General features: G+C 38.1%; 3 protein-coding genes across 4 annotated transcripts; 2 read left to right on the top strand and 1 right to left on the bottom strand.

Moving 5' to 3' along the window:
* The first annotated feature begins 553 nt into the window (after positions 1-553).
* Positions 554-6,128, top strand: LOC137733764 (probable isoaspartyl peptidase/L-asparaginase 3). 2 transcript variants are annotated; one of them, XM_068472944.1, is made up of 9 exons: positions 554-704; positions 921-1,092; positions 1,636-1,700; positions 1,817-2,200; positions 2,362-2,420; positions 2,548-2,652; positions 3,180-3,922; positions 4,005-5,046; positions 5,216-6,128. In XM_068472944.1, the coding sequence occupies exons 1-7, from the start codon at positions 642-644 to the stop codon at positions 3,397-3,399; spliced, it is 1,068 nt and encodes a 355-aa protein (XP_068329045.1). In that variant the 5' UTR covers positions 554-641; the 3' UTR covers positions 3,400-3,922; positions 4,005-5,046; positions 5,216-6,128. The 2 variants fall into 2 exon arrangements, with proteins under 2 accessions (XP_068329045.1, XP_068329046.1); XM_068472945.1 differs by lacking the exon at positions 554-704 and having other exon boundaries at positions 1,017-1,092; positions 1,806-2,200.
* On the bottom strand, positions 6,010-6,560 carry LOC137734496 (copper transporter 2-like). Its single transcript, XM_068473749.1, has 2 exons — positions 6,180-6,560; positions 6,010-6,036 (listed from the first exon to the last, which is right to left on the bottom strand). The coding sequence occupies exons 1-2, from the start codon at positions 6,558-6,560 to the stop codon at positions 6,010-6,012; spliced, it is 408 nt and encodes a 135-aa protein (XP_068329850.1).
* A 1,974-nt stretch (positions 6,561-8,534) lies between these two features.
* LOC137733763 (derlin-1-like) lies at positions 8,535-12,261 on the top strand. The gene is made up of 7 exons (XM_068472943.1): positions 8,535-8,654; positions 8,809-8,944; positions 9,147-9,220; positions 10,814-10,907; positions 11,050-11,178; positions 11,435-11,595; positions 11,846-12,261. The coding sequence occupies exons 1-7, from the start codon at positions 8,638-8,640 to the stop codon at positions 12,069-12,071; spliced, it is 837 nt and encodes a 278-aa protein (XP_068329044.1). The 5' UTR covers positions 8,535-8,637; the 3' UTR covers positions 12,072-12,261.
* The last annotated feature ends 3,636 nt before the right edge of the window (positions 12,262-15,897 follow it).

Below are 15,897 nucleotides of genomic sequence, written 5' to 3'. Positions count from 1 at the left end.
CACCAACTTGATCCGCCGCAGGAACCATATGTCCGAACAGGCCTGAAAAAACTGGTACGATCTCGCTTTCCTTTGCCACCCAAGTGTACGGCATCCACCGTACTTAGGCCCCTCTCTTAGCTAGTTACCTTGAGCATTCTCCCCCAGTCCAAGAGGTGGGAGATCTCCTGCCCCAGCACGTCCAGCAAGTTCGGAACGATAGTGGTCCTGGTCAATTTCCTGAACAAAGCATGTCCGCAGAAGTCTACAAATTTCACTCTTATAAATAGAAAAAAGTGAGTTTTCCCATAAAAAAGAAAAGAAAAAAGTGAGAGAGAGATAACTTTGCTAGAGGAAGAACCGGAATAGGTGCAATGTATCACACTATTTATTTTTGTAATTGTATCTCACAAATGATACAGGTAAAAAAAGGAATACGCGTGATGTATCATCCGTGTTTCCGTCACAATGAAAAAAATTTCTTACACAAGAGTCCGTGAGCACTCTTGAAAAGGACAGCTATGCCCCTATAATTGATTTGACAAAGTTAGCCAATGGTTAGGCCACAGTGACCAAATGTGTATTTGAAATAAAACACCTGTTAGTCAAACTCGTGCCCAGCAGCTCCAAAGATAACAGAGCAGCAATCATTGTCCCTTTCCATGGCTGCCAACCGTCTGAGCTCTCTACCAATTTTGATCCTTACATTTTCACTGCTTTCCTTGGTAATTTAGTACACACGAGATCATAAATTTTAGTTATATTTTTACTCTTTATTCTCCTCCAATTGGTTCCTGAAATTTGTATCTTTTTCATGTAATTCAAATTTCCCCTGCATTTTCTGAGGAATCAAACAGTTGGGTACTTTGGTTCTTTCATTACGTGCATGATTGGGTGGTATTATTTGATTAAAGATCGTATTTTTATTGATGGGTTATCAGGTCATAGGCCAGGAAGCTTCGGATTCAGGGCAGTACCCTGTGGTGGTGAGCACATGGCCCTTCGTAGAGGCTGTCAGAACAGCATGGAGGGCTGTGGATAATGGGTTCTCCGCCGTGGATGCCGTCGTTGAGGGTTGCTCGGCTTGCGAGGAGCTCAGATGTGATGGTACAGGTAGTTTTTGGATTCTTGGATTTAGTTGATTTTATCTTCCTGTAAGAAAAAATGTTATAAGGAATTGATGGTTGGATTATCTGTATGAATTTGATTTGACAGTCAGTGTTTGTGTGGATTGGAATTGCACATTAGGAAGGGAGGGAGACAATTTTTTGAGTCGAAAGTTCATGGTATAGAAGATGAAGATGGCAAATAAATTGTTGACCAACCATGGTTTAATTGTTAGGAACTTAGTTCTTGGGTGTGCTTGGAAAACCAGGACAAATAGTTTCTTACCGATGGCAGTCGTATTATGTAGCATATGTCAATATCACTTCTCATAAGAATGGAAACCTCAAATCATATTATAATGTATGTATGAATTGAGTTTTCAAAGGATGTAATCATAACCGAAAGTAAGTTTTGCTTTCTTTGTATGCTAAAACTTTCTCCTGAATCATGTAATTAATTTTGTGATTTCTCATTTAGAATGTTGATTAGAATGTTGATGGGTTTGATAGCTACTATATGAAAGTATAATATATGATGTTGTTGGGACAGTTGGGCCTGGTGGGAGTCCAGATGAGAACGGAGAAACTACAATCGATGCTCTGGTCATGGATGGGGTAAGTTGTATTCACGCGCTCCGTCCGTCTCAATTGTTGCTCTTGCTATTGCAGCATTTTGTACTGCTTGCTTTGATAATGAGTATCTATTATTTGTTTGCTAAGGACATGCGTAGGTGACGATGGAGGTTGGAGCTGTTGCTGCCATGAGGTATGTAAGGGAAGGAATCAAAGCTGCTAGGTTAGTGATGCAGTATACCGAACACACTTTGCTTGTCGGAGAGAAGGCGTCAGCCTTTGCAATTTCAATGGGTCTTCCAGGACCAACAAACCTTAGTTCATCAGAATCCATTGAGAAGTGGACCAAATGGAAAGAAAACGACTGCCAGCCTAATTTTTGGAAAGATGTCGTACCTACTAATAGTTGTGGCCCTTATCATGCAAAGGACTCTCTAGGTCTTTCTCATGGGCTGTGTTCCAAAACCACTAATATTAACCCAAGATCATCTCCCATTGGTCGTCACAACCACGACACCATATCAATGGCAGTTTTTGATAAAGTAGGCTGACATTCTTAGTAAAGGTTCTTTGAATACTTTGATTTCACCGATTGACCTACATTTTCTTGTCTAGATGGGGAAAATTGCTGTTGGTTAACATTCTTAGTAAAGTTTCTGTGAATACTTTGATTTCACTGATTTACCTACGGTTTCTTGTCTAGATGGGGAAAATTGCCGTTGGTACCTCGACAAATGGAGCCACATTTAAGATCCCAGGGAGGTAAGTTATAGTCTTTTTGGTATAGCTCATAGAGATTTTAGAGAATATAGGGTTAGCTTAATCAAAAATGATGAAGTGACAAATTTATCTCCCCATTCCACTAAAGACATTGCTTTCTTAACTACAGGGTGGGTGATGGGCCAATTGCTGGATCTTCTGCATATGCTGATGATGAAGTTGGTGCTTGTGGTGCAACCGGAGATGGTGATGTCATGATGCGTTTCCTTCCATGGTAATTGAAAAAACATCCATTACTCAGTTATTGGTCATCTTTGGTCCTGGTCCTATTTGGGTTCTTTTTTGGAGCAAATAATAATATTGCTGAAGGATGTCAGTTCCAGTCAACAGTTACAAATCTTAGCTTTTGCAATTAGGTTTTGCTCCATTGAAGCCATAACTATTATGCTCAACGTCTTTCCTCGTGGGGGGTGATGAAGTTATGAATTGACTTGCATATTTAATTAAGCAAACCATGCCTGTTGGAGGCTTGTTATAAACTGTTACCATGGCTCGAGTTTTGAACATAATACACCAGTACGATGCATTGTATTTGCAGCTCCAGTTTATTTGGATGCTAAAACTACTTAAATGGATCTTTGTAGGTAGAACCACGCGATATAAAGAATGAGTTATACATGTGTCGAACAGGCTTTGTTTTCTGTTCTGCCATGTGTATTTAGCCCCCAGTTTGCTCCTGTACTGAATCTGTTCAACTTCTGTTTAATGACTGACAATCTAGTTTAAATGATTGAATTACAGTTATCAAGTTGTGGAGAGTATGAGATTAGGGATGGAACCTAAACTCGCTGCTAAGGATGCGATGTCACGAATAGCGAGAAAATTCCCTGGTTTTGTTGGAGCTGTTTTCGCCATCAATAAGAAGGGCGTGCATGCCGGTGCTTGCCACGGATGGACATTTCAGTACTCAGTGAGAAGCCCGGAGATGGACGATGTCAAGGTTTACACCGTGCTACCGTGACAAGGCTCCGCTTGTCAACAGCAGTCCTGTTATTGCACCATTTTATCGTCTACGAAATCTGTTACATTAGAGAAAGGAACCAACATATGCTGTTGCATGGGTTATTTAACTTATTATAAACTCCTCTAATTCAACTTGCTATTGAATATAATCCACTTGTAATTTAGCGTCACATCTTTTAGCCAGGAATGCGCTGTTGCGTTATGACATTGCGCCAAATTCCACCTCCGCCAACGAACCCGATCACCGGTTGTTTTTTTTAAATTCCACCTGAAAATTCTTCCGTTTTCTCGGCCTTCAACTTCAATATCCATTCGTACAATTCAAACCTCATTGAATGGAAGGAGATGTAGATTGCTGTATTGAACCAGATGAATCTCTCCCTCTCCCTCACGCACAGTTCGACGGTGGAGCCACGGCGGTGGCTTTGAACTGCAGCCTCAACTTGGACCGCGTCGGAGAAGTCCTTCTGTCCTCCAACTCAGATGGGTTGTTTTGGAAATCGCTCGAGCCGTTCGATAATGTAATTTAATTTCTCTCCTCTTCTTTCCCTTTTGTTTCTGACTTTAAATTGATTTATTTGATAGTAAAGTTTCTGTCTTCAGATGCTAGAAAATGCCTTTCGGGTCGTCATGAATCTGAGGTTTGTTCTGTAGCACCACCCTTTGCTCATATCCAGGAGAAACAAAATGGTCCATATCAAAGGGAAATTTTATTAGCATTGGTGCTGCAGTAATTTCCAATAGAAATGAAAGAGCACCTGACGGTTTGGTGGCCGATGCACACCTTTCAGACGGTTTCATGCATCTCATATTGATCAAAGACTGCTCTCATGCTCTCCATCTATGGTAATAATTTATAGCCCCCCATCTAATTTCACATTCCTTCCTTCTCCCCTGAGAATTAAGGCACATTCGATGCTGTATCAATCTTTTGACGGCCAAATGATTTTTATGATACATTTGAACGGCTTCCATAAGTAACATGGCAGTCCCGTGTCGTCTATTTGTTTAGTCTTCTCAAGTGTTCTTCTATGGAGGTTTCGATTCCAAGTTCTTAAGCATCTTTCTATAGTGTCCGGACGAAAATGTCCCTGCTTTTTTTGCTTAATTTGCCGTTTTGCTATCTGCTTTTCTGTTTGCCTTTTGTCTCTCTTTGCTTTTCTGTTTTCTCTTTGCTTATCTCCGTCTTCATCTCGCTCTCTTCGTGTTGGATCCTTCGGTTGTCTGGAGACAATAAGAAGTACAAGGGGATGCACTTGGCTCCCACTTTTGAGTTTACTACCATGAGCAGGTTCTCAAAAACAGGCAACTGGTCAGATTAAGAGAAACATTTTTTTTCTTAATTTGGTACGAAGTTTGAATTTTAAATTCTGAGTTGGATTTAGTTCTTCATTTAATTTGATGGGTTTGAATTAAATGGAAGAAGTTTGCTTTCATTAATGCGTAAATTATTGATTGTTTTAGTTAAGATGCTAATTTTGCTGGTGTTAACAAACCAGTTCAAGTTGTGCACTGGCTTAAGCACGGTGGAGGCTGAGAATGTTGATGAGGTTGTGATTGTGGATGCTGACATGATTATCCGCAAGCAGATTGTTCCTTAAGAACTTGGTGCTGAGAAAAGCAAGGCTCTTGCATCATATTATGGGTATATTACTACTGCACCTTTTTTCCTTTCATAGAAATGATACTTGATATTGGTTAATCAGATTATATCCGGCAAGAGCATTATGAATGTCATGTAATTACCTATGATGCATGTAGGCAATCTATATATTGTTAAATATGTGATACTAATCATTTTCTTTGTTTATTAGAGATTGAAGATGTAAGTGTGCTAAACTGGAAGCTTAAATATTGCATAATATAAGGAACACCCGAACGCATGGTACAATTTGACACATTTTCGAGATTTTCTACATTTTCAACAATGTTTCAAACGCAACGCGCGGGTACAATTTGCTAGTTAGATTTGAAGGCCGAGGTGAAGGGTCATAATTTTGTGGGTATTAAAACTTCTAATTAAAAAAAAAAAAAAAAGAATAAGTTATGAGGTATTGATGTTTTACCAGTTTGTGGGGATTGAAATAAGTTTCATTTATGAGTAATCTAGCTTCTACCTATTCGGACCTTTTTAGTAATTTCAATAGTCAACATGCCTTAATTTAGTTAGCTTAGTCCAATATTATTTACCAAACGAGCCTCACTACAGTGCTGTGTTTGACATGCTAATGTAGTGTATCAAACGCATTCCAATTGTAACACGTATATCGAGTGTAGTGGTACAAGAAGGGTAGAATAATGAAGTAGGATTCTCCCTTAACTTTCTTGAGGTGTAGTTCAAATATTACTTCATTCGAACAGAAATACGCAAATCATACAAATATTAGTTCATTTGAGCCACAAGCAAACTAGCTAAAACACAACACAACAAGCACATGAAAATCTTTGGTGAAAAAAAGCAGCCACACATAAAATATGGGGCAACTTTTGCTCATCATCTTATTTATCATTATTAGATGAATTTAAATTATGAGATTTATTTCTATTCATCATATAGATGTCAAAATTTAAATTCATCTGATAATAATAGATTAGATGGTGAGCAAAACTATTTCCCGTTAAATATAATCACGCACTATATAACAAACCAACAAAAAAAGAAGATAGAAAGTAGAAACAAACCCAAGCACCCACACAAACTTAAGCACCGATCAACAAGAAGACAAATCAAACTTTGGGCTCCGGCGAGTCGGGGGGGTGTTGGCCATGATCACGAACCTTAACGATGAAGAAACCTAGCGCATGGCCGGCCACGGCGGCGATGAGGATTCCGATATTGAATGACATGACAGAGAGCATGACCAGGTAAGCCAAACCGGTGCGAAAGGTGTGGACGCCGGTTTGACCGAGAAGGGATAGGTAGGGTTTGGCTGCCGGTCTGTGTTTGGGCAAAACAGACAATACCTCGACGGCGACAGCGAGGAGGAAGACGAAGAAGAGAGCCAAGATGTACATGCTGAGGTTGTTGTTAGGCCACTTGGGGAAGAGGATGATGACATCTTTGCCCCATGTGAGGCTGCTGCTCATCATCATGGTACCATAAGTTGTGTTCGTCAGGTCGCCCTTGGGCAGAGGAGACATATTTGGCATGTCGTCCATTTCTCTCTCTAGAGAGAGAGAGAGAGAGAGAGAGAGAGAGAGAGAGAGAGAGGTGTTTGAGATTTTGAGGTTGGATTACTTCGGATGAATCTGGTTTTGACGGCAATGTAAGGTGATTTTTTCTTCTTGATTTTAGTGTGTATTATATAAATGGAGGAGCTGGAAAGCAACGAGGTTGGGGGTCATGGCGACCGAGGTTTGAGAGATGAGTGGCCTTCTTTTTATTTTACTCTGGCTTTTGTTTGTTTCATATGGCTTTTAATGTAATTTTACAATTTCCACAGTTCCACTGTATTAAATTTTTCAAGATATTCTGTAACTTGCGTGGTCATACTAAATATAAAACTTTGAACAAGCTTATTTTAATGTGATATATGACAGATGTGAGTTATGTCAGTTGGTTATGTAATGTATATGTCTTTACACATTTGAGCTCAAATCTCATTTCTCAATAAATTAGTTTAGTTTGAACATCAATTTTTCAAAACCAAAAAATATATAATGTTTCGTTCAGATCCACGGTCCGAGAATAAATCATATATCTAGGCCAAGATCATTATGTTGGTCCATTAAATTTATATTGGAGAAGGAAATAAAAAGATTCAAATTCAATGGTGCTTAGAAAGTGGAGCGGAGGAGTGGGCATTAGTGGAATCTAATAACTTACTCGTCTTTGGTATTTCAGGATAGGAGTCTAGGAGAGGTATACTAGTCCGTACACCATACCTGACAATACTGCCACCAATTTATTGCTAAAAAACATCCTACTTCCTATCAACTACTACGAGCGTGGCTAAAACGCCCGTGATTATTTTTATTTTTATTTTTCAAACAATTGATATTATCTATATTAAGGAGAAAAATATGAACTTAACCTCATAATAAGTTAATAATAATGTAGTTTAAATTCACTTTTAACGAAAATCGAACTCAAGACCGTTCATTTTAATGCTCAAATTTAGTCGTTTATTTTTTGGGTATTCAATATGCTTTGTTACATTGTAGAAAAATTGCAAATTGTTGAGTTGAGGCATGCGAACAAACCCAATCCCCCACAATGTTATGACCATTACATTGTCACGTAGTATTATAATGTGTGTTAATTGTTACATTGATACTCTACAAAAAAAAAAAAAAAGTAAGGTTGATAATTTTCAAACTTAGAATATATTAACAACACATGATACACGCACATATATATATATATATATATATATATCATAACATGAGCAAAATTATAATACAACATATTGGTATGACTGTCACGTTGAAAAATCTCTCACGTTAAGAATTATGTGCATCGCATTATGTGCATCGCCCATTCCATGCTGGGAGAATTTTGTATCAATATGTAGCTGAAAATGGTCGAAGTTGATATCTTGTTTGATTCTAAACAAAATCATGATCATGTAAAAATGTAAAAAAGCTGCACTAAATGCGATGCATACGTGAACAGTACTTGTCTTAGCTCAATAGCCTGGATAGTAATTGTATTAGTGGAGCGGATTGCTCTGAGTTCAATGCATACGTGGTCAATGGTGCGAAGATAATGGAAGGAAGACTTGGTCGAAACCAAAGTCTTTTCCATGACCCTTACGTTGGGTTATTGAATCAAAAGTCTTTTCCAATGACCCTTGCGTTGGGTTATGGCGACGACCCCAATGTCTGATCCTTGCGTTGGGTTATGGCGACGACCCCAATGTCTCTTCTTTGGATTTTTCAACACCTCCATAAAGAAAATGATGAAGGATCCGGCTTCTCTGCCCTTCCACTTCTTATATATTCTCATTCTTTTCTATTTTATGCGGTCACGATTAAGCTATATCAATATTTTATATTGATTTTTTTTATAGAAATAATAAGACAAAAAATAATAGTAATGTAAAATGTTAACGTGATTTAACCGTGATCGCATAAATAGAAGGGGATAGGAATGTATAGGAAGTGGGAGGACAGAGAAGCCAGGTCTAATGCTGAATATATATATATATATATATATATATAAAGTTGTATTAATTGGTCGTAACTCGATCATTTTTCACTTCAATTTTCCAGCTCCCATTAACGTTTGCTTACAATGTCTACGCCTGGGGAGTAAGCAACCTCTCTTCATCTCTCTGGATATGGATATCTGTAATTTTTGTTTTCTTTATGAAAATACGCCCGTTTTGTTAAATAAATATAGGATTAGACGAGATTAGCTTATCGATGAAGCTTGTTAAATGAATTCCTCGCCATGATATTGCAGATACTATCGATCTCTGCCGCCGGTGAGCAAGACGTATGGAGTGGGATGTTTTATGTTTGCAGCTGCCTTGTACTTCCAGCTTTATAATCCTTGGAACATAGCCCTTGATTATGGCCTTGTCATAAAACGTTTCCAGGTAAATCAAAATCTAATCTTCTCTAATTAGTTGCTCACCTTCCTTGCCAACAAGATTATGTAAGATTCATATACGTACATGCGGAAGGAAAGATCGAACATATTTGATTTTTTTTCTTCGTTCAAAGAATTATGATATCTAGGATTTGGCTACCATATTTACATGTTTTTTTTGTTTTACTAATGAATCATGATGATTGAAGGTTTGGAGGCTTGTTACCAATTTCTTCTTCCTCGGACCCTTTTCCTTCCCGTTTGCTTGCGATCTTATAATGATGTGAGTAAAGATGTGACTTTTCGCATTAAGATTAGGGTGGTACTTGGGTAGTGGGTACTCATTAGTGAGTGTTCACTTTTTTATTTTATCCGATAATATTATTAGAAAGTAAGTCATATAGTGCATTTGTTGCATCAGACTAGCTTCAGGGACTAAACTAGATTGACTTAGAATATACTAAATTAGACCGACTTAGTGAAATTTTTGGTGCATTATCGGACTAAAAAGTAGCATAATGAAAATATAACTAATTGTTATTCCTAGTCCTTAATCTTCTGCGAAGCAGCGAAGCAAACGCAACCTAGCAAAATTTCTGATAATCAAACTTGACAAAACAGAGTAAGCATCCAGATTCCAGTTAACAATTGTTTCCTAATCAATTTCAATTTCAAGAAACATTTTGGAATTGTGACAAAATTAGCCACGAAAAAAAATTTAAAACCCTAAAAATCCAATAATTTTATAGAAATCTACCCAATTCAGACGCAAAGACACTTTAAACACAATGATTAATAATTTAGGGGGTGGGTGGAGGGCAAGAAACGTAACCTTTCTAAAGCCAAATCTAAGGTCTAAACCTACAAAACAGAGTGAGCAATATCACAAGGTTAAGAAAGAAAAAAAAGTGAGACAAACTTATATGTCGAGATGCACATTAAGTAAATTGAAAAGTAACTATATATTCTTACTAAAACTTATGGCCTCACCCTAAAAATAAATATTTTATTCTCTAAGCCAAAAATGTTCTCTAAAGTAATGCGTAGACAACCCTAATACACTGCTACACTATATTTATAGTCTTTATTTCTTATCCTGCCTAAACAAGGTCTTCTAATAAATCTGGAAGTCTAATTAAAATAATAAATAAAGGTTTCCTATTTAAAGTGATATTCGAACTACAGAGAAGACCCTCTTTTGACCGACCAAATCAACTCCGATTTTGAAGGTCTCAAAAGGTCTCTTTTTAAAGCTTGACATGTCCTCTTCAAATCTTTAGAAGGAACCAATATGCCATCTTGACCTTCAAAATACCTAAAACGTTCATAAACGCCAATTTGAGAAAGCTATAGTCAGCCTTCTTTTATTCGCCACGAACAAATGGCAAGGAATCAAAAATTGAAAATTTGACACAATCATCTTGAAAGACTCATGATTCTATTCCAATTGGAATTACTCCAAAATTCCTTCGTTTGATCCCATTTTGGCCAAAGTAGAATTGCATGTCCCATAGTTGAAATATAAAGCAAAGTATCAAAATTGTACTAAAATATTAAATAAATTAGAACTAAGAAGGTAAAATATAGATAAATATGGCCTCATCACTAGTCCCACAATGTAACAAGCATGGGACTACACTAATACTTAGTCCAGTCTAGTCCAGTAAAAACTAATGAGGGCAAACAAATACCCTCATAAAGTATTCACTAGTGAACACCCAAGTATTATTCTTAATACTTGAATACTCACTAGTGAATACCTAAATATTATCCCTAAACATATATCAGTTGGACCATTTCGTCCAATATCTTGTTCATATAACTAATTGACTAAGCTTTTATTTATTATTATTTTTATATAATTCCATTGGAATAGAGCAAGATATGGTGTTGCATTGGAGAGAGGACCGTTTGAAAAGAGAACGGCAGACTTTATGTGGATGCTTATGTTTGGAGCTCTCTCACTTTTGGTAAGCCGTACATAATTTCTAATCTAATTTGTGTCGCAAAGTATTCTGAATATATCGAAAAATTATTGTTGTACTATAGTTTTTGTTGTTGCATAGACTAACGTGAAAGAACGATATTCCTAAGACGATTTTCTTTCTTAAGGCTATGGCTGCAGTTCCATATTTATGGTCTCCGTTTATGGGAACTTCTGTGGTTTTCATGATCGTCTATGTATGGTCTCGTGAGTTCCCAAATTCACGTGTCAACATAGCTGGTGTTGTGTCCTTTAAGGTACTTTTCTCCCCGTTGGGTACGAGTGTTCTCTCTTTCTATCCCATTATGCGATTGTATCTCCGAAAAATATTTCCACTTAAGTGCTTTAAGAAGTTTTTTTAGAATGCGCTTATATAACCACTTGTAAATTATTTTTCTTATCAAAGTCGTCATAAAAACGCTTTAATCCTTCCAGAAACAGTCCTCTCACCTTTTTTTAACCATGGCAATTTAATTCGGCCTGGCATATTGACCATCTTGTGTGTATATGTAGGGGTTCTATCTTCCTTACGCACTGCTGACTCTGGATTTGATGTTTGGAGCTCCTTTGAAGCCAGATATTATGGGGATGGTTGCAGGTCATCTCTATTACTTTTTAACTGTGCTTCATCCTCTTTCTGGTGGAAAATTCACTCTCAAGACTCCTCTCTGGGTGTATCCTTTGCCGTGCACATACACATATTGCATTTCATTAGTCTTGAGATTTATTAACAACAACAACAACAAAGCTTTATCTCATTAAATGAGGTCCGCTATATGAATCCTAAAATACTATTGAGATCGATTTTGACGTTCTATGATTCATACAATCAATCGCACTTAGTGGAATAAAGCTTTGTTGTTTTTTTTCTTCTAGCACCATTTTTTCTGTACATATGTTTAGACCTTAATCATGGATTACCAGACACAAATTAGTAGCCTTCTGGGGTCAGGGAATCCAAGTCAATTCCCCAGTGGAGCGCAATCCACAAGCCGGAGTTGCATTCCGAGGAAGAAGCTTTCGACTCAACGGGAGTACTAGAACAAGCAGCCCAGTGCAGCCACAAACAAGCAGCGGGACTACCACCACCACACAGCAGGCTGATGGAGTTGCTTTCCGTGGGACAGGCCGGCGCCTCAACGATCCTTAAGTAGCTAGTTCGCTATGATCAGTCATGAGATACCGTTACTACAAGAGGTTTGTGGTTGAGATACAGCAGTGGGTATGCTAGAGCATTCCATTTGGCAGACAATGGTGCAGATTTCTTATGGACAAGTAGAAATGTAGCAAATTGTCATAATTTTACAGTGGTTGAGAATATTATTGCCTATATTTCTTCATTGAAATTACTCAACCAAGGACCGCGTCAACTTGGCGGTGACCAAAAACGCTTTCAAATAATGAAAACCTGTTTACAACACATTTGACAAGAATTTTAAAAGTACTTTTCGTGCTTTCTGAGTAAGCATCTGCCCTGTGTAAATTGAGTTATCGATTTTGTTGACAACAACCAAATGAAGTTACCACCTCATCAAACTTTTGATTTCCACTGCCTTGATATCTGTTTCAAACCATAAGTTCATTTATTTATTTTGCATACCAAATTGTCCTTCCCCTTATCAACAAATCTAGGGGTTAAATCATATAGGCTCGTTAGGGAAGCGTTTTTAAATAACTGAAAATGTTTTTAGAAAAAAAAATATTTTTGAAATAAATCATAAGTAAAAATGAAAGTTAATTTTGAAAAAAAATACTCAAAGTGCTTCCTGCAAGAAGCACATAATTGTAAGAAGCACTTCAACTGCTTTTGAGACCTAAAAGCATTTCTCTAAAAGCGTTTTCACTTCATTCATTTAAGAGCATTTTCAAACGAGCCCTCATCCAAGCTTCCATTGTTTTTTTTCTTTTTTTCTTTTTGTCAAATGATAGATTTTATTAGATTAAACGTTAGATTAGTCATCGACATGGTTCAAACCCACGCCGTCATGCAAGGGTTCAACACCTTTCTACCACTGTAGTAAATAACCACTTGCTCATCCAAGCTTCCATTTAGAAAGTCAGTTTTTACATCCATTTGATGTAATTCAATATTAAAATGAGTTGTCAATGCCTTTATAATCCTTTGCAAATACTAAAAAGAAAGTTTCAACTAATCTACTTTCTTCGTTTGAGTGAATCCATTAGCGACAAGCTGAGCTTTACGTCTCTCTCAACCCTGCCTTGCGAGCACGTTTTGTTTTAAAAACCCATTTTTTTAATTTATTTTAACTGGTTGTGTCTTATAGAAACATTATAAATCTTACACCCTAACTTTTCAACATACAAGATCCTAACCTACTTTTGAATAGAGAAATCCAAATATCAATCAAAGAAAACATGACTACCTATATATATTGTTAGAATTCCTCTATCCCACATCGGCCAGAAGGCTTGAGAACAAGCCCTTTAAATAGAATTACCCCACTTTAACTATCACCGAGACCTTTTTATTAAAACCCTACACCTGAAGGATTGAGCAGGTGGCCAAGTGGGGACAATACCGGTGTTGTTGGAATGGGCCCATGGCCCGTCTACCTAAAATTTAAACTGGTATGAGAGCCAGGGGATAGACATGTATATCCACGTGAACGGATGGGTCCCCTTTGACCCCGCGAAAACGGGTGAGCCCCAACTTGGCTCCACGTAGGCCAAGAGATGCCACGTGAATGGGTGGGTCCCCATTGGCCCCACGCGAACGGGTGAGCCCTGGCTTGGCTCCACGTGGTTGTCAATGTGTGGAACTTCACGTGTGACCCATAAAATGGGGTCTCACGTTCGGAGGAGTGTTAGAATTCCTCTATCCCACATCGGCCATAAGGCTTGAGAACAAGCCCTTTAAATAGAATTACCCCACTCTAACTATCACCGAGACTTTTCATATTAAAACCCCACACCTGACGGATTAAGCAGGTGGCCAAGTGAGGATAGTATCGGTATTGTTGGAGTGGGCCCATGGCCCGTCTATCTGAAATTTAAGATATATAAATATAAAAAGAAAACAAAAAAACCTAGTGATCACCTGCCAACAAAAAGCAATAGAAAATAGGTTATATCAAAGTTGGTGTGGAAGTGTTCTCTCTTTCTGAGAGTCTTTCTCTCTTTCGAGAGTATTTCTCACCTCTCTATGTGAGTTTTTCATCGTCGGTGTTTCTCCCTTGCCACCGGCCCAAGGTTTGGCAAGGGTTGGTGGCAGTCATGTGCTTCATTCTTTGTTCTTCTTCCTTCTTCCTCCCTTATTTTGCTTCTTTCTTCCCTCCCCTCAGATTTCCTTCCACTTCCATGTCTCTCATCTCTCCCTCTTCCTCTGTTTTCCCAATTCCTTTTAGTCTCACTTCGGGTTGGATTCTTCCTTCCTTGTTGCTTCCTCTTTCCCGATCTGCAACATCTTCTCTTCACAGCACTCAGTTGTGTTTTCTTTGGAAGGTGTGTAGAGTTTTTACTCGGGTGTACACATCACCACCTTCCGTTTGCTTGCCTTTATTGGCACTGTTGTCGGTGGATTTTCCACTGGCTTCTTTCTTTGACTAGTTGCAATCAGCATGTAGGTTGTTGCAGGTTAAAGGAATTTGGCTATTTGCTGCTGGTTTGAGGCGTTGGTTTGTGCTGGCGTGGATGCTCTATGGTGTTGGAGCACTGGTTTTCTTCACACCTGGGGTTTTGGTTGGTTGGCGTGCTGGACGGCTTACATTGGTGACTTTCAACATTGCCAACATCGGAAGAGACTGCAAGGTTCTAGGAAGTTCTGTGGCTTTTTATGTGTGTGTCCGGGGGGCTCTTTTGTGTGTACTGTTCAGGTCCACTGTTTGGTTTTGTACTTAAGTAGTTTGTGGACCTCTTTGTATGTTTGTTTGGCCTTGTGCCCTAGAATATGATGTCCAGTTTTCCAAAAAAAAAAAAAAAAAGTTGGTGTGAAGAACACATGACTATTCTACACACTGGCGAAGCTACAGAGGGACAAGGAGGGGCGGCCGCCCCTCCCCTCGTCGGAAGTGAAGCCCAGGAGTCACGATCTACCCCTCTACTCCCGTCGGAAAACCTACAAGTCGTGATTCGTGAAGCCCCTTCCTAATCGGAAAGCACATTAGGCAAGACTAGAAGGGAGGGATTAAGCAAAGCTATTTAAGTCTGGGCGGGGCTGGGTGGGGTTAAGTGGGCATATACGAAGAAGCCAGAAGCTGAAAGTTCTTTTGCACAGTCAGTCCCGCCCGAGGAAGACGATGAAGTCTCAACAACCAATTTAATTCCATGGTTTATTAAGGTCCCACCATCTTCTTAATTGCTGCACATTTCTTTTAAATAGTCCCCCATCTTCTATTTATTACTTTTTATATCCCTTTATTTTTCTCTTTCTTAACCTAAATATCATTTTTCCCCTCTCTTTAACCCAATATCACTTTTTATTTCTTTTAAGATCACACCATATATTTTGTACCTACAACTCTCACCTTTTAAAAAAAATAACGTTTTAGTTGATGTTTAAATATAATTTTGTCAAAAAAGTGTTTAAATTTAATTAATTTATATAATATATTATAAATTTACTTAAATCCGTCTAATCTGCCTAGATTCTGCCTACTCACAATATCCTAACCTGCCACTCGATTAGCGCTAACATATTTTAGAATCTTGTTTTACAATCCTACTTTCTAATTCTTTGCCTTCTGTGTGCCCAGATTGGCTGCAGTTTGCAGCATTCAATCAACCAACAGCAGCCTTACAGCTGCTTTCCATTCCATTCCAAGTGAAAAGCCAACATAATCGATTTGATACTTATGAGTGGTTGGAGTAAAATATAGCAAGAGATGCTTCATTTTGCCGTTATTACTATATTTTCAAATGAAAATGGGAGATGATGGCAATGATGTCTTCACTGAAAAGGGTTTTTAATGTAACTTGTTTGTATTGATAAATTATGGACGATATTACTATATAAACAG

Source organism: Pyrus communis, chromosome 5 (genome assembly GCF_963583255.1).
Source record: "Pyrus communis chromosome 5, drPyrComm1.1, whole genome shotgun sequence".
In the NCBI taxonomy this organism is placed as follows: Eukaryota; Viridiplantae; Streptophyta; class Magnoliopsida; order Rosales; family Rosaceae; genus Pyrus; species Pyrus communis.
The sequence above is the reverse complement of the archived record's forward strand: the minus strand, read 5'-3'. Positions and strand labels throughout refer to the sequence as shown.